The sequence below is a fragment of the Mustela erminea genome, chromosome 2 (genome assembly GCF_009829155.1).
Source record: "Mustela erminea isolate mMusErm1 chromosome 2, mMusErm1.Pri, whole genome shotgun sequence".
Classification (NCBI taxonomy): Eukaryota; Metazoa; Chordata; class Mammalia; order Carnivora; family Mustelidae; genus Mustela; species Mustela erminea.
In genome coordinates, this window is record NC_045615.1 from 17,539,448 (window position 1) to 17,558,799 (window position 19,352).

At 32.7% G+C, this 19,352-nt stretch overlaps 1 protein-coding gene across 1 annotated transcript in view; it reads left to right on the forward strand.

The window, feature by feature from the left end:
* USP38 (ubiquitin specific peptidase 38) overlaps positions 1 to 18,963 on the forward strand; it is a 36,853-nt gene extending 17,890 nt beyond the window's left edge. The window contains exons 6-10 of the mRNA XM_032332380.1: positions 725 to 918; positions 3,636 to 3,729; positions 6,441 to 6,547; positions 7,945 to 9,307; positions 15,303 to 18,963. Of these exons, the coding sequence (XP_032188271.1) occupies positions 725 to 918; positions 3,636 to 3,729; positions 6,441 to 6,547; positions 7,945 to 9,307; positions 15,303 to 15,464 (1,920 nt within the window). The 3' untranslated portion in view covers positions 15,465 to 18,963. The remainder of the gene's footprint in view (positions 1 to 724; positions 919 to 3,635; positions 3,730 to 6,440; positions 6,548 to 7,944; positions 9,308 to 15,302) is intronic.
* The last annotated feature ends 389 nt before the right edge of the window (positions 18,964 to 19,352 follow it).

Sequence of the window (19,352 nt, forward strand, 5' to 3'; positions counted from 1 at the left end):
GCATTGGAGTCCCTGCTCATTGCTTCTCCCTCTGCCGTTACCCCTGTTCTTGCCTTCTCTTTCTATCAAATAAAAAAAAAAATCTTTTGAATAAATAAATAAATAGATAAATATATCTCAATTATCATAGAGCAAATAAAAGAATCTATATCTTATAATAATTATATTGTTAAACATGAGATTGAGTTTAATTTTTTGAAGTCAGAAGTCATTGTGCTTAGGTGCTTTCATTTTTCATATCCTGATTACTTTGAGCTTTTATTTCTAAGGGTTAATATTGAGTAAATAGTAGTAGTGAATGAAAAGGAGATATTTTTTACTTTCACTAGAAAATTTGAAAGCAAATTGTCTAGGCTATTCAGTTGTATGCTAATTTAAGTCCTCATTCTGATGTCTTTGAGTAGCACTGCAGTATACTCTCTGGTCTCAGAGTTCTATTCTGAAACATTTTGCTGGCACATTGGAACATAAATAGTTCCAATGTGACTTGAATCCCTGGTTCTTGAATATTTCTTCACTTGATAAACTCTACTGTTAGGACGTAGTTATTTATTTTAAGAGACAATTATTTTTGCCAAGTATTTTGTCAAGTATTAGGGGTGATTTCAAAACTAGTGGAGGAAAAGAAAAGTTAAATGTCAGTGGAAGAATCTTCTTTATGATGTTAATTTAATAACAAAAATAGTTTCTATTTTTAAGCTTTTCTCTTCTTGATGTTCTACAGGATTTTCCTAAGCCCAGTGAAGAGAAGATCAAATTGATTCTCAGTCAAAGTGCCTGGACTTCTCAATCCAATTCTTTGGCCTCTTGCTTGTCTAGACTTTCTGGAAAATCTGAAACTGGGAAAACTGGTCTTATTAATCTAGGAAATACATGTTATATGAACAGTGTTATACAAGCATTGTTTATGGCTACAGAGTAAGTTTAAATTTGAACCTTTTTTGTTAACTGTAGAAATTGATGCATACTGATGAAATGTAAGATGATGGGATTGTCTTGACATTATTTCTTATAAATGGCAGAAATATTAATATTTGTATATAATTGCCTTATTTAGAAATGTAATTGCTGTCAGTGCTCAGGAGCTATTAAAATGTTAACTTATATTAATTCTGCTCTATATTTATATTGTGTATTGCATTGAGACTCTTTTGATTATTCTGGCTGGATATTTCTTAGTATAACAGAAGCATTAAGTGGGCTTATTCCAAAGAGTTTAAGTGTCCTCAAGTACTAATTTATTATTGTCCTATAAGACAGTGTATTTTTTTAGCCTATATATCTTTTAAGGGAGTTATGTTTAGTTTTTTCTGCTTATAGCTATTTTGCTGTTTATCAGATTGATAACTTCTCTGTTACTGTGAAAGAAGCATAAGCTCTGTTTCCCTCCACAAGTTGCAGATACTGAACAAATATGTAAACATTTATGTTCCTTTGTTCTCTTACAGATTTGCTTTCAAATTAATTTTCTTTTTTTGTAGCCAAGCAAATATGAAATCAGAGGCTGTTAGCTACTTGAGTGCTGTGTGTAAAAGTACAAAATAATGATAAACTTTTCCTAAAGACAAAAATATGGTTGGATATTTCTCTTCATTGCCAGTAGAGTGTTTATGGAACTTGACCAATGGTCTTTACAAATTGAGTTCCATGCCTTTGTAAGTTTTTATGCTTCCCTAGAGGAATCATAAACTAAAAGATGAATTCTTAGGTTTAGTTTATTTTCTGGCCCCAGAATCTGCTATAACACTAGTGTTTTTTTGTTTGGCTCAGTGTTTTATTTTTTTTATTTGTTTGTATTTGAGATTATTAATTTTTTTTTTTAATGTGTACACTCAGACACAAGCATAAAACTAAATTCAAATCTGTATCTCACCACCAGATGTCATCTAGTCCAGCCAGATGATGGTGAAAGCAGAAACCCAAAGCAAGTGTAACTGGCAACAGCAATTCATAAAGCCATCTTATTGAATAAGCCAATTATACTATCTAAAAATAGGCATATAACATATTTTATTTCTTGGTAATATGTGAATTCTTTGTGGTTTAAAAAGATAAATTTAGAAGTATGTAAAATAAAAATCAGGTATAAAAAATATTTTTATCAGACATCCCCATTCATAAAAGTAATTGGTTAACAGTTTTGTGTGCATTGTTTCAGATAATTTTTTTTACAGTTAACAAGATTTTATTTAGAACAAGAACAAATGCATTGTTTTTAAAAAATATTTATAATCTTATTTATATGGTTTTTTCCTAGAACTTTTATTTTTTAATGATTCATGTTGGCAGTATCCCCATGATAGGGTAATGACAGAACTGTCATTCTGAATAAATAGATGTACTATATTTTATGTAACCATACTCCTGTTGATGAACATTAGATTGTTTTGCTCATAATTAACATCTCTCCGCCCATATGCAGATGTAGAGGATTTGCTTTGAATAGGTATGCCAGTTGCTCTCCAGAAAGATTGTAGCATTTGAACTTACATATTAATATATAATTATACCTGTGACCCCATTCCTTTAGTGGTACTTGATATAGTTAGTCTTTGAGATTTTTTTCTAATTGGGGCAAAAGTGTCTTTTTGCTTTAATTTGTAATATTACTGACCATTACAGAGTTTTCTGTCTATATTTTACTTTGTTCATTTGTGTTTGTTTTCTGAATAACCTGTTCTTTCTTTTGTGCACCTTTCTATTGGGTCTTTTTCTTTTGCATACTGATTTATATATACTCTGGATGATAATCCTTTATCACATGCTCCCTTCCAGTCGGTGTGATTCAGATTTATAGAGTGTTTCATTTGTAATTTTTTTTAAGATTTTATTTATTTGACAGAGAGATCACAAGTAGGCAGAGAGGCAGGCTGAGAGAGAGAGGGAAGCAGGCTCCCTGCTGATCAGAGAGCCCAATGCGGGATTTGATCTCAGGACCCTGAGAATATGACCTGAACCGAAGGCAGAGGCTTAACCCACTAAGCCACCCAGGCATCGCAGTAAAATCTGCTATTTCTCATTTATAGTGTCTGAATCGTAGGAAGGCTTCCCGCTCGACATTTCCCCCATCTTTTTTCTTTTAAATACTTCACTAGTTTTCTTATTTTACATTAGCTCATTACTCCTGTGTGACATTTGTAATAATTTAAAATTTTATTTAATTCCATTTTTTTTTCCAAATGGATATCGAATTGTTCCTATTCTTTTGTTTGAATAATTTATCCTTTTCCCATCCCTTACTTGTACCACAGTCTATAAAGCACTCTAAAGTTATAGTATGTTTTGTTGACAATATATTTTATTTCATGCAGGTGTATGAAAGAATTTAAAAGTTGCTTATTTAGTTACTAATTAATAGCTTAATCCATTTCTGTTTGCTAATCCAGAAAATAGTAATAATATGTGACAGCACGTAGGCCATTGTCTGGTCCCATAGTAACTATTTTATTGTCATTCTTCCTTTCCTTCTTCACGACATTGTAAGTAGTAACTCTGCTAGGTAAAGGGCCATCAGATGAGTGATGTTTTACTTTGAAGGTAATAAGTTCTTGAACTAATTTCCTTTTAGCTTTTAAAAAATATGTGTGTATATGCATGTACATGTATACAAGAATCACTGTTTTATTCTCTGTCAGTTTCAGGAGACAAGTATTATCTTTAAATCTAAATGGGTGCAATTCATTAATGAAAAAGTTACAGCATCTCTTTGCCTTTTTGGCTCATACACAGGTGAGTGTTAGTGTGTATAGTATGTATATGTTAACTTCATTGATAATATTCTTTAAACTTCACATTATACCAAACTTGATGAATCTTGTTTAAATAATATGTATTTGACGCAGCATAACAAATCCACTTAGATGTACTAGACATCCTGCCTAAAATTGGGATATGCTTTGAGTTTTTATTTCTTCCTCCTGTTTCCCATTCTTGTAGATGAATATTATGCTGACCCATTCTTCTAATATAGATAAACTCCGATTTCTTCTCTAATAAATAAACATCTTCATGAAAACATCTTTTTAAATGCATCTCTAATAGTTTATAATACTAAATTGATAGATTTTTCATAATAATTAATAAAATAATTTTGTGGCACATTGGCTTTTATCTCCTATTTCTAATGTATGTACCTTCTCATTCTTATTATGACCAAAATTTTAAGCTCTAGAGCCTAATGGGTTAACAACTTTATCCATTAAGTTCTAAGGCTTAAGATTTAAGATGATCTTTTATGTCCACAAATTAATCCAAGGAAATGAATTTATGCTACTGGCAAGAAAGTCACATATAGTAAACATTCATTTGAAAGACATTTATTGATGGACATTGGGGGAGGATATGTGCTGTGATGAACACTGAATTGTTAAGACTGATGAATCACAGACCTGTACCTCTGAAACAAATAATACTTTATATGTTAATTAATTACTTAAATAAATAAAGACATTTATTGAGAGACAGTATGGAGTCTGGTAAACATTCAAAGGGGAAGGCAATCCTTACACTCAAGGAACTCTTAAGTTTTGAGTACTACATATGAACAATATATATGTCATTTATAAATAATGTATACTATTTTTTTCTGGTTTTACTCTGATTGTCTTACTTTTACTCTGTCTTACTTCTGTAAAAGGAGTAGGTGGGAGAATCAGAAGAGAAGATAGCTTTACTGGGATTGAGTTGATAAGAATGCCTTGTTTCCTATATATAAGCTGTGAAATAGCTCAAGTATAACTTCTTTTTTTCTTTTTTTTAAAGATTTTATTTATTTATTTGACAGAGCGAGATCATAAGTAGGCAGAGAGGCAGGCAGAAAGAGAGAGAGAGGAGGAAGCAGGCTCCCTGCCAAGCAGAGAGCCCAGTGTGGGACTTGATCACAGGACCCTGAGATCATGACCTGAGCCGAAGGCAGAGGCTTAACCCACTGAGCCACCCAGGCGCCCCAGTGTAACTTCTTAAATGAAAAAAATTAACATATGAGTGATGGCCTATAAGTATTAGTATACTCAAAGAAATAATTTTATTGTTCTTTTTCTGAAGAAAATCTGTTCACAAATTAAATTTAACGTCTCAGGACCAAGGGAGATGAAATCTCTTCCCTCCAATTGCCAAACATTATTTTCCTAGTAAATTGATTTCTGTACTTGCTTTATCACTAGTCTGTATTTACCATATATTATATAAAATGTATATATATCTATGTGTGTATAGGTAGCTATAAAGACATTATATATACTATATTACCTTTCTGAATCAGAGCTGTTAGAAAAAAAAACTATAGGAGGGTTCCATGCTCCCAAGGAAAAGAAGACAGGAATTCACCAGAGAACCTAATAAAAGTTCTGTCATAGTTGAGACCTTGTCTGATAGCAAGCCAGCAAGGATTTTTTTGGATTGATAGATTTCACTATATAATTGAAAAGCCTTTTTTTCTTACAACTGAGGAAGCTAACATTTATTAAGCATTTAAATTTGCCTAGATTCTATCCTAAGTAGTTTACATGTATTATTTCTCAATCCTCAGAAAGAATCTATGAAGTAATAAGATAGTATCCCCATTTTACAGATGAAAAAACTGGGTTTATATTACCTGCTTTTCAGTGTCATGCAGACAAGTGGCAAATTGGGGTATGATATGAAACAAATGACGCTAGAACTCATGCTTAACTAGTATGTTGAAGTTCCTTCCTTCAGAATGCTATCAACACCCCATTTTGATAAAAAATTTTTTCAACTGAGGACTCTGTTACATTCCACAAATATTCAAAATGTCAGAATTCTAAGTTTTCAGGTTTAAATCACATGTTTTCAGATGCCTTTTCAGTTACTTTTTGTTGTTGCAAAATCTAGGATTTGAGCCAAGATTGCTTCAAAGTCAATGAGCATCCACTTCCACTAAACCTCCACCACACCAAAAAAGATCAGCAAGGACCCTAAACAGTATACTTACATTCTGTGCATTTATGAAATGTGTACCTAGTCAAGGAAATTTTCACCTAAAGTAGATATGTGTGGCCCTATATGGTACTCCCCTTATTATTTTATCCAAAATATGTATTCATTAGCATGTCTTTTTCAGATTTGGTTTTACAAAAAATTTGGATGCAAGCATGTGACTGTAAGAGAGATAATGCCAGTAGCATTATATTAAGTGTTTGAGAGACCTGGATTCCCTCTGGTACTATTTTAACTGTAAAACCTTGGGCAAGTCACATGTTTCTTTAGATATTAATTCTTATCTGCAGAATGAGAAGTTATGACTGAAGATTACCTAAATTTATTTCTAATTTTATCTGTCCCCATTTCTGGGTCTTTGTAGTAGTGTTAAGTGCAATATAATTTTAATTGATCTTTATTAAACATTGTATATTAAGATTTTAGTTATTTGATTCATGGTATGAGAATCACTTCCTTGTATTTTCTCTACTGATATCAAGAGAGAAGCATATGCACCTCGGGTATTCTTTGAGGCTTCTAGACCTCCATGGTTTACCCCCAGATCACAACAAGACTGTTCTGAATACCTCAGGTTTCTGCTAGACAGGTAAAAAGTATTTGAAAGTTATGATTTGAATTGTTTTCTTTCATAACAGATTATTTCTGTGGCATATTGTTTTTGCCTTTAAAAACATATTTCAAATGTTAATCTTTAAAATACCTTGCATTTACTGTATATATTTAAGTGTTCTTTTGTTTTTAATTTGGCTTCTTTCTTCGATTTTCTTACTTTGGACCAGCTGTTCTTAGAGTGTGGTACAAAGACCCCCTGCGGGTTCCAAAAACATTCTCAGGGGTCTTCCCTTTTCTAACTGTATATCTGTGTATATGTAATTGAGCCAGATTTTCTTCATATGTTTCATCCAGAGCAACATATCACAATAGATTAAATGCAGAGCAGCTATGAGGATCCAGCTGTCTTCTATTAAGCCAGATACTTGAAATATTTGCAAAATGTAAAACAGTGCCATTCTTCTCACTAAATCTTGTGGGTTTAGAAAATACAACTTTTTCATAATGAGTATTAACACATAATGGGTTTATTATTTTCAAATGTATTATTTTATTACTTTTATTCTCAGTTTTTGAATACAGTAAATATTGATGGGCATAACGACATGAATGGAAGCTGTTGGGTTCCTCAATTTTCCTCAGTTCCTTTTAAGAGTATAAAGGGATCTGGAGACCAAAAATTTAATAGTTGCTCCTTTAGATCAGTATATAATTAGATGAGTTTGGTGTATTTTGTTGTATCCTTACCACTTAGTTAATAAAACCTCTATCTTCTTCTCCAGATCATTGCCTTCCTTCTATTACATGAATGACTAGTATAAAGTTAGTTGAACTTAACATGTGCTGATTAGCTGATTGCCAAGGACATGTTGAGCGGTTTCTTTGTACCAGGCTTTCTATGAGATGTCAGGCAGACAAAGATATAGAAGATAATTAGTGGACATATATCATTTACTATCATGTAATAAGTGCTATAAAATAGCAGTATGAAGAAAGAATGAGACTATAAGGTAGTGATAGCCCCTAACTTTTAATCTACATTCTTAAATTGTTCAATATTCCTCTGGATTAAAAGAGGAAAAACTTGATTTTTTAAGTTATTATATTTGATTAAAAAATAATTTGGCTATTTATATAAGCCACCAATTTTTTTAAAAGATTTTATTTATTTATTTATTTATTTGACAGACAGAGATCACAAGAAGGTAGAGAGGCAGGTGGGGGGTGGGAGGAGGTGGGGAAGCAGGCTCCACACCAAGCAAAGAGCCAGATGCTGGGCTCAATCCCAGGACCCTGAGACCATGACCTGAGCTGAGGCAGAGACTTAACCCACTGAGCTACCCAGGCGCCCCTAAGCCCCAATATTTTTAAATAGCAATGATATTGAAACATAAGTGAAGCAGCAATATAATGATATATACTCTCCTGCAGGCTACATGAAGAAGAAAAGATCTTGAAAGTTCAGTCCTCACACAAGCCATCTGAAAGTCTGGGGTGCAATGAAACTTCTTTACAGGAAGTAGCCAGTAAGGCAGCTGTACTAGCAGAGAGCCCTTGTACAAGTGATGGTGAGAAGACTTTAATAGAAAAAATGTTTGGAGGAAAACTACGAACTCATATATGTTGTTTGAACTGCAGGAGTACCTCACAAAAAGTGGAAGCCTTTACCGATCTTTCACTGGCCTTTTGTCCTTCCTCTTCTGTCGAAAACTTGTCTTTTCAAGATCCAGCATCATCAGCCAGTACACAAGATGGTGGCCTAATGCAAGCCAGTGTACCTGGTCCTTCAGAAGAACCAGGAGTTTATAATCCAGCAACAGCTGCCTTTGTTTGTGACTCAGCTATGAATGAAAGAATGTTAGGCAGTCCTTCTGATGAGTTTTGCTGTACTGAAAACACTTGTGTCCCCAGTGAATCTAGCACAATTCTTGTTAATAAAGATGTACCTCAGAAACCAGGAGGTGGAAGCACACCTTCAGTAACTGACTTACTAAATTATTTTTTGGCTCCAGAGATTCTTACTGGCGACAACCAGTATTATTGTGAAAACTGTGCCTCTTTGCAGAATGCTGAGAAAACTATGCAAATCACGGAGGAGCCTGAGTACCTTATTCTTACTCTCCTGAGATTTTCATATGATCAAAAGTATCATGTGAGAAGAAAGATTTTAGACAACGTGTCACTGCCACTGGTTTTGGAGTTGCCAGTTAAAAGAACTACTTCTTTCTCTTCATTGTCAGAAAGTTGGTCTATAGATGTTGACTTCACTGATGTTAGTGAGAACCTAGCTAAAAAATTAAAGCCTTCTGGAACTGAAGAAACTTGCTGCTCCAGATTGGTGCCATATCTATTAAGTTCTGTTGTTGTTCACTCTGGTATATCCTCTGAAAGTGGGCATTACTATTCTTATGCTAGAAACATCACAGGTACAGAGTCCTCATACCAGATGTGCCATCAGTCTGAGACTCTGGCATTAGCATCCTCCCAAAGTCATTTCCTAGAGAGAAATAGTCCCAGTGCAGTTATTGAACAGGATTTAGAGAATAAGGAAATGTCAAAAGAATGGTTTTTATTTAATGACAGCAGAGTGACATTTACTTCATTTCAGTCAGTCCAGAAAATTACGAGTAGGTTTCCAAAGGACACAGCTTATGTGCTTTTGTATAAAAAACAGAATAGCACTAATGGTTTAAGTGGTAACAGTTCAACCAGTGGACTCTGGGTAAATGGAGACCCACCTCTACAGAAAGAACTTATGGATGCTATAACAAAAGACAATAAACTATATTTACAGGTAAGTTGGATATAGAAACTTAATCTGTGGAAAATATTTAAACAATTGGTTTAACGGTGGTTAAATGAGTATCCTAATTTTGAAATCCAACTTCTGCATTTTCAAGGAATTTACAGTGGCAGTTCTGAAATTTGGGTCTGGGTTTATATAGAAATCAGCCTATATACTGTATATATATATACTATATATATTTCTATATATACTTCTATATATATAGAAAGCCATTACTTTCTAATGCTATGAATTAGCAATGAAAAGTTGGAGTTAAATGCAGTTTAAAAGACCTCACTTGTTTTTAATTACAAAAGATGTGCTCATTATACAGTCATTCAGTACAGAAATACAGGAAGCTTAGTAAAATGGAAGTATCTTCCCTCTCCTCTTTAATCCCACCTACCAGAGGAAACAGCTGCTGAATCTGGTGTTTATTTCATTCTACACTATTTGACAGGTGTTTTAAGGGCACTTATTAACATTCAGGTAGATAAGATAAAAGATAGAATATGTAAAAAAAACAAAAAACAAAAACAAAAGCACATAATTGTGTTCTTTAAGGCCCTGAGCAATAAAACCAGAGAACTAATAGAACAATTACTAAATAAAAGCCATGGAACAAAGGTTTCATATGACCTGAATTTACTTACAACTACACTTTTGCAAGGAGTTAGTGATTTTATTATTTAAAAGTTAATAAAGATCTTGGCTACAAGTATTTTTCTCTGAAACCTGCTAACTTGCTAATAGCATAAGGATTAACACTAAATTATTAGTGAAACTGTAGGTGTATTAACTGTGTAGTCCAAGTGATTTTATGAGTTTATGTAAGTTCTAAAAATTTGGTGTTTGAAAATCACAAAGCTGAAAAATACAAATTAAGAGAAGAAATGGGTCATTAGAGTACTGATTTTTAGAACTTGATTTTTCTCAAAAATTTTCAAATTTGCCATGTTATAAAATACTCAATGATACATGATACATTATTAGTTTGGCAATGTCCTGGAGTTACAGAAAAAAAAATTAGAAATACTATTAAGCCTGATTCACCACCAAAAATTCTGACTTTCAGTCAGAAGACTTATGATTAAGTTAACAGGATGTATTCAATCTTATCCTTCTTGCTAGATATTCCATAAGCACTGATATTAATTGTCATGATTCTTGGAGATTAAAAGGAGGAGTAAGGGCAAGAGGGTTAGGTTGAAATAGAAATTTTCTGTGATATAAGATACATAAAATAAGGCCCAGTATAATCTTGACTTGTGGAAGTATGCAGATTATATTTCAATGATGGGTAAAATAGTATCTTTATCCAAGGATAGAGACATAGATTTTAAAAAGATGAGGAACCTACTACTCTCTTTCTGTGATTGGATTGCCAAAAGCTCTTGTAACCATAACTATTTCATTATAGCCTACCTCCAAATGATTTTCTCTGTCTTAACTATTTCCCCCATTATAGTATTTACAATATCTGGGTGTGATAAGCCATTCTTTTCATTATTGTTTTAAGGCCCATTGTCACTATAAAGGAAAGCATTATGTACTTTGTTAATTCAGTTTTTCAGTGTCTGCAGTTTTTCTAAATTCCATCTGAAGTCTCAGATTGGCAAGTTAATGTAATTTAAAAGATATTGCCAAATTTTATTTTTTTATTTTTCTGTTTCCTTTTTGCTTTATTTTTTTTTCAACTGATTTATTTTATTTTATTTTTCAGTGTTCAAGATTCATTGTTTATGCACCACACCCAGTGCTCCATGCAATAAGTGCCCTCCTTAATACCTAGCACCAGGTTTACCCAACCCCCAACCCCCTCCCCTCCAAAACCCTCAGTTTGTTTCTCAGAGTCCACAGTCTCTCATGGTTTGTCTCCCCCTCCGATTTCCCCCAACTCACTTCTCTCCTCCCAGTGTCTTCCGTGTTATTCCTTATGCTCCATGAGTAAGTGAAACCATATAATTGACTCTCTCTGCTTGACTTACTTCATTCAGCATAATCTCCTCCAGTCCCGTCATGGGATACAAAAGTTGGGTATTCATCCTTTCTGATGGAGGCATAATACTCCATTGTATATATGGACCATATCTTCTTTATCCATTCATCCATTGAAGTGCATCTTGGTTCTTTCCAGTTTGGCAACTCTGGCCATTGCTGCTGTGAACATTGGGGTACAGATGGCCCTTCTTTTCACTACATCAGTATCTTTGGGGTAAATACCCAGGAGTGCAATTGCAAGGTCATAGGGTAGCTCTATTTTTAATTTCTTAAGGAATCTCCACACTGGTTTCCAAAGTGGCTGCACCAATTTGCATTCCCACCAACAGTGTAAGAGGGTTCCCCTTTCTCTACATCCTCTCCAGCACTTGTTTACTGTCTTGTTGATTTTGGCCATTCTAGCTGGTGTAAGGTGGTATCTCAGTGTGGTTTTGATTTTAATCTCCCTGATGGCTAATGATGATGAACATTTTTTCATGTGTCTGTTAGCCATTTGTATGTCTTCTTTGGAGAAGTGTCCGTTCATGTCTTCTGCCCATTTTTTGACATTATTATCTGTTTTGTATGTATTGAGTTTGAGGAGTTCTTTATAGATCTTGGATATCAGCCCTTTGTATGTAGTGTCATTTGTGAATATCTTCTATTCCATGGGTTGCCTCTTTGTTTTGTTGACTCTTTGCTGTGCAGAAGCTTTTGATCTTAAAGTCCCAAAAGTTCATTTTTGCTTTTGTTTCCTTTGCCTTTGGAGACATGTCTTAAAAGAAGTTGCTCTGGCCAATGTCAAAGAGGCTACTGCCTGTGTTCTCCTCTAGGATTTTGATAGATTCCTGCCTCATTTTGAGGTCTTTTATCCATTTCGAGTTTATCTTTGTATATGGTATAAGAGAATGGTCGAATTTCATTCTTCTATACATAGCTGTCCAATTTTCCCAGCACCATTTATTGAAGAGACTGTCTTTTTTTCACTGGATATTTTTTCCTGCTTTGTCAAAGATTAGTTGACCATAGAGTTGCGGGTCCGTATCTGGGCTCTCTACTCTGTTCTTCTGGTCTATGTGTCTGTTTACATTAAGATGTTTATGAACCTGCATTAAGACAGGCTCCTAAAGCTTATTATCAAACTACCTTTTTAAAGCGAATTATGATAATAAATACTCAACTCTTAAAAATTTAAATACATTTATACTTTGTATTATTTACTTTTAAATTCAATAATGTAATTGATTTATGATGAAATTTGAATTGTGATGGTTCTCATACTATTTAACTGAATCATTGTGGTATTTTAAGTTAGTATTAAGAGACTTGTACTTTTTTGAATACAGGGCATATATTTTTTCTTATTTTCATTTTTTTATATTTTTGAGGCATAGTTCAAAATTTTTGCTCATTTCGTAGTAATAATGCTTTAAAATAGATTGCTATGTCAAGAATACAACTTTAGTTTTAAGGTATAGCTTTATACCTATTTATAAAACAACTGCAAAAACTTAACTAAGTCTTAGTAGAATGCAGAGTGAATATTTTGAGTTCCTTTGCTCTTGAGTAGTACTCCAAATGAATTTACCATCATAGTACATATCAGGGTAGCTACTTTCTTTTTTAATTCTTCATAATTACATTGGAAATTCATCTTGTATAATTTGGGGGGATTCCATTTTTAAATTTTACTAAAATCACATCTAGATTGACATGTGTTGGAGAAAAACTCTTGCTCTTTCTGGTGCTGATGAGACTAGTGATTTTGATAAGTGGGCAAAAAATCCTATGTGACCAAACCATTTTCTGCTTTGTATCATACCTGACACATAGGATAGCAGTATCATAACTGTGTATCATAGCCTGACACATAGCAGTGCAGATGGTGGATCTCGAAGTAAATTTTGGGAAGGTCTTTTTCTTCTTTTATTTCTTTCCCTTAGATCCAACTTGCATAAAGAATGTCTCTATTATTTTAGTGTCTACACTCCAAAAATTATGCTTTTAGTTAGGATCCAGCGAGAAAAATGTGTGAGTAGCACCAGCACCACACTGTGAAGTGATATCACCACCTATCTCCACGTGTCCCGCATCAACTACAGACAGACCTTCTGTCCTTTATTTTTGGTTTCTTTCCTTTGTTTCTTTGGAGGAGGTGGTAATTTAGTGTCTTAATATTTTTCTTTATTATACATACAAAAGAGTATACATAATATATCTGTGTAGTTTGAAGAAAAATAAAAGATGGATTAGTTTAATGTTAACATATTTACTTAAATGAGAGATCTAAATATACTGAAAGTTATTTGTCCCAAAGCAACAATAACTCCAGGCCTATAGTCCATTACTGAACTAAGAATTAATTTTAATACTTGATATAAAATTGGAATATAAAATATACACTCTGAGAATCATAATTTTTAGCATTCTACACAGTGCTCTCACTGTGCTAAAAGAAGTAAAATGAGAAGCAGTTTTCCCTGCTTCAGTCCATTAAGCTTCTGAAAACAGGATATCATACATTTTTCTCTGTCAGCCATATATTTTTATAAGTATATAAAAAGCAAAAAAGGAATATTCCTTCCTTAGGAAGCTGTTTTGAAATACAATGTAGCTCTCATGCATCTCAGAAGCAATGGGGTTAAATTTGTATTGTGTGTGTCCTTTAACACTGCTTCTGGGGGGGAATTACTTTGTAACAAAATCTGGCCTATCTTTTGGGAGCAGAACTTCTTGAACTCTACCTTGCATATTCAGTTTTATTTATTTCATTAGGGAACATGATCTATATCTGAAACCAGATCTTAGAGTCATTTTCATTGCTTGTTTGGATAGTTTAACAGGTTATAGAGCTAGCGCAATGAGGATTTTGTTTCTTATTTTTGTGTCTGTTTCTTATATACATACCTATAGCTTTTATTTTCTATCAGTAATATTGAAAATTTTAGTTTCTATTTTGATTTTTTCTTTAATTCTACAGACTAAATAATAGATTATGTCTTAAAAAAACATTATACAAAGGAACCAGTACAGTAATTTAAAAAGTTTTTGAGAAGTATCTTATAAATTAAGTTTTAAAAACCTTTCTAAATCCTTCCTGTGACTGGTTAATGAGGCCATTCTGTTACAAGAATTTCTTATCTAAGGTCACATAAATATAAATTATATATATAAGTACAAATAATATATATAATATATAACATATATAAATTATAAATAATTATATATAATTATAACATATATATAATTTATAAATATAAATTATAAATATATAAATTCTATATTTATATTTGTAAATCCTAAAAATATTTATAAATAAATTCTATAAATAAATAAAGTGTTCTAATCTGAGATCATTAATATTTATTGAACACCTAATATGTGTCTGGCACATAGACCAGTATAACTGGTTCCTCATAAAAGTTCTGATAATCTGGTAGGGAAAATGTTATAAGTAATACGGTAAGGTTCCATTTTCCTTAGCAATGTTATTGAAATTCTACCTTTATTTACTGAGAAATATTCTAAGGAAAGGGTAGCTAACATTCAGTCTTCTTTCATTATTTATACCTTTTACTGTATCACCCACATACAAAATAGCCCCACTTAATAAAGAGTAGATAATCCATTGTTGTAACTTTTAAATATCTACATTCTGTATATTAGCAAGGAAATCTATTCCTATGTGTATTGGTGAGTATTTACAAGAACTATAGAATTCCTGTAGAGGAATTTTAGGATGTGGGGCTTCAGTTTTCTCTTCTGCAGACTGAAGTATTGAAACAGAACAAGCCATAGGGTTTGTCATTCTGTAGAGTTACACCAGGATTTTGTTCTCTGTCTTACTTGTTCCATCTGTGATTATGTACTTTATTTAGTAATATTTGGTAAGGATTAGTATAGTCAATACTTTTTAAATTACTGAGATTGATGGATGCTTATTAAGAATTAAGTCAGTTTTAAAATATTTATACATCCATTGTATTTAAGATCTTAACGTTATAAAAATTCTTTTTAATTTTAGGAACAAGAGTTGAATGCTCGAGCCCGGGCCCTACAAGCTGCATCTGCCTCCTGTTCATTTCGGCCCAATGGATTTGATGACAATGACCCACCAGGAAGCTGTGGACCAACTGGTGGAGGGGGTGGAGGAGGATTTAATACAGTTGGCAGACTCGTATTTTGATCCTGAGAGAATCCAAAATGCACTGGTCACAAAAATCTAATACTATGACTGTTAACAAATATCATACCTATCTTTTATTTTTCTTTTCATTAGACCCTTATACTTTAAGAAAACACACTCAGTGCTTGTTTTGATTTTTCTTGACAATACCTTTATTAACAAGTGCATCATGGGAAAAAAAAAATCTACCTCTTAAAATTCCATTTTGCTTTCATGGTTAGACATGCTTGACCAAAAATTTTCAGAGGAAAATATGTACCCGGTCCCTAATTAAGCTGCATTAAATTTAGCAAAGGCATTTAAATGGACTCATTCTCAGTTGTACTTAACAAAAAAATATGATTCATTTAGCATCTTTTATAAAAGAATTGATGCTACAAATAATGGAAATATTGTTTAAAAAGAAAGAAAAAATCCTTTATTTCATGCATAGTACCCCATTATTAAATTCAAATCTTTTAAAATGCTAAAGATAATACAGTCTCTAATGAAGGCAATAACATAAAATTTATCAAGCTATAGTACTTTTCAGGTTTTTGTTTAGTGCTGTCTTCAGCATCACTGTATCTGCATTTCAAGTATAAATGTTTTAAAAAAAGGATTATTTATACATATATGCTGAACTGATTTTAAGAAAGGTGCATGATCCTGTAGGAACAACATTTTTACCTAAAAATTGCTAACTTTGTAGTATTTCTAATTGTTTAAGGATTTTTAAATTCTATTTCAGGGAGTATATCTTCTGTGTGTTTTGAAGAAGGTGAGTTCTGTATGTGCCTTGCAGTACTGTAATTAAAAAATAGGAATCTTTGGCTGCAGAAAAGTTTTTAAAAATGAAATGTTAGAAAGTAATTTTTTGTGCTAACATTAAAATTATAACTTTTTGAAAGATATTAGATATTCCTGAAGTAAAATCTGATGGTTCTAAATCAATAAGTATGATAGATTATTTTTAAATCATAGAAGAATTCAGAGGGAATGAATCTAGGCAAGTAAAAAATCTTTTGATTTTGTTACTTAATCCTCTGATTATTAAACATCAATTGCATATTCTTAGAGTTGGACATTTGGGATTTTTCTTTCATTTGAATCTTGTGCTTTGCACAGTTGTTTCTATTTCATAGTTTCATATAAAATGTTGAAATGTAAGACCCTACCATCCTGCATTTTCTTTTACCAGAGAATGAAAAACAAGTCAGTTCTCCTGGGTCTTGATTATATGTATTCTATAGTTATCCCAGTTTTCCCTTTCCCTAAAACTTTTAACTTATCCATGGTTGTACATTGTTCTAAAATCTATCTCATATTTATTTTGAAAACACTTAAAGGAAAGGGTGTTCTTTGGTGATTTGGAGTTTATCTTTTTCCTAACCTTTTAATTCTGTTAAAAACAGAATTCCTCATCTTCATTCCACTGTATCCCACTCCTAACTTGTTTCCAGTCACCAGGAAAATTAGGAAAACTGGTTGGATTAGAACTGGAAATTCTTTGCAGAATTGATTGAGATTTGTCTTTTCTATAAATGAATGAAACACAAATTTTTATCATGCTGTCTTTTCCTGTGCGCTTCCTCTTGTCTTAATAGTGTATTCCGGAGATACTCTATGTGTTCAGTTACCCACTGGCTAATTAATGATTTATTATCAGATTATATTAGTGTTAGCATTTACTGAAATTGGTGAAGTTATTTAATTCTTGGTACATTCATATTGGGCTCAGCTGCCCCTGGGAACTTTCTTAAAGACCGACCTACACGTGGTTTTATCTATGAATACCAAATCATTCAAGGATTTTGTCTGTCAAGGTGATACATACTGAGTTTTCAAAATGATAAAAAGATGGAATAATACTGGGACTATTCAGATGATAATTTCATACCAGTAGCAAAAACTTGAAATTAAGGATTTCCTTTTCAGATTAAAACTGTAATAACATTAATCATTTGCTGAATTTAAAGTATTTATATCTATGTAAATGAACTTGAAACTTGAAACCAGAATAACCAGAGGCTCCATTTCTTACATTCCTAACCCTTGTGCTTTCCTCTGCCTCTTGCAAATTTTATAAGGTCTGACTCGGCCAGAATATTATTGCTGTTTTAGTTCATTCCAAGGTAATCAGTTCAAATGAAGCTGCTCAGTGCTGCTTAAAAGAGCACATTACACCACACCGCCAACAAAAATGAAAAACCGGAAATCTAAGTCTGTTCCTTTCAAAGATCTTTATTGACACATTGAGAAAAATAGATTTTTTTCTTCAGAGAGATAGGCAAAGAAGAAAATGTGTGTAATGTGGTCAGTCATGCAAGCCCTTGTAATCCATTCACTAAGCAGGTGCCTATGCAGCTCTGCCTCATGACATTTACATAGCTCAAGTTGGAGAACGGAATCTAATTCATTCTTTGTTCTAGCTTCTTCCCACCACCTCTCTTCCCGCTGAATAATCAGAGATAGAGCAGCATTGGGCTTGAGATCCCTAACTTTGGTCTCCATACCTTAAAACTCCAGAAGAATCCTTTGGATGTAAAAATAAAGATTCCTCATAATGTGTAGAGGTATTGGGGATCCTTATAACAGGTTCAAAAAAGCCTAGTATTAGCTGAAATCTAGAAAGAACAAAAAATATTCCAAAACTAAAGTTTTAAGCCGAAATCTGTAGTATTTCTTCTCAGTTAGTTCTATTCCTTTTATGGTCATGTTATTTACAAAAACAGTTATCTTTTCATATACTACCCCTTTAAAAACTTCTGCTACCTTCTAAGAAGAAGGGGTTGAATGCTTCTTATGTGTGCACCACAGTTGAAGAAAAACAAAATTGTCATAGTCTGTGCAGTACACAGATGTTAATGGAAATCACCATTTTAATGTTGTATACTTTGTTCCAGTTCTTAATTCTCAGTATATCTTTTTCCTGTGATTGTGCACTTCACATAATATACACTATACAAGGAGAGATTTTTAAGTGACTGTTCAGAGAAAATACCATACCTTTATGTATAGTATCTTCTCTTGTATGAATGCTATGCTTTCTAAATCCTTTCATCCTTGGCTTTTTTCTAATGAGTTTAGATTTCTAAAACTATTGTGAAGTAAAGAAGGATAAATCATTCACATTTTATAAAAGCATAGAGAGAAGCGTTAACTGACTTTTATTAACAACTCAGTAATGTGGTCATCTGAGGGAGTAAGGCTAAACCTTGGATAATGTAATCTGAGAGCTTAAAGTGCAACAGCTAGCAAATTTAAATTAAAAATTATCTCAAGCTTAAAAAAATAAATCTAAAATATATGTTGCTCCATATATACAATCTTAAGCACTTACCAAACTATTACGTACCATTATAGTATTAGCCTTTTTTGATATTACTAAGTTAATTTTCTTACAGAGTTCTTCATAGGAGTGAGTGAATCTCAGAATGAATGGAGGATTTAAAATAAACAGGGCTTTTAAAAAAAAATCTTGTAAAGAAACTGCAGCTTCCCTTTATAAAAAGAAATCACAATAGAACTAATTTTTAAAGAAATGAAATAAAGATTTTTATAAAATCAACAACCTGAGTTTTACAGATTCAAAGGGACTTGTTATGTAAAACTTTTAGCCCCAATGTTATATAACCAGTGTGGATTTGGCATTAAAAATAGAATCTAAGAAGTCAGCCAAGTGTGTTGCCAGCGCTCATCAGTGTCAGTTATGGCCTGCAGTTGTTTTTCTCTTGATCTCATGTTTTCACATTTTGCTTTGTGTGCTAGACACACACACACATACACATAAACACGTACACATACACCTTGATTTCAGAGAGATGAAAAAGCCTTCCCTAGCTAGATCAGCAGTATTCAACTTTGCATTCATGTTAAAATCACTAAGAGAGTTTATAAAAAATAATA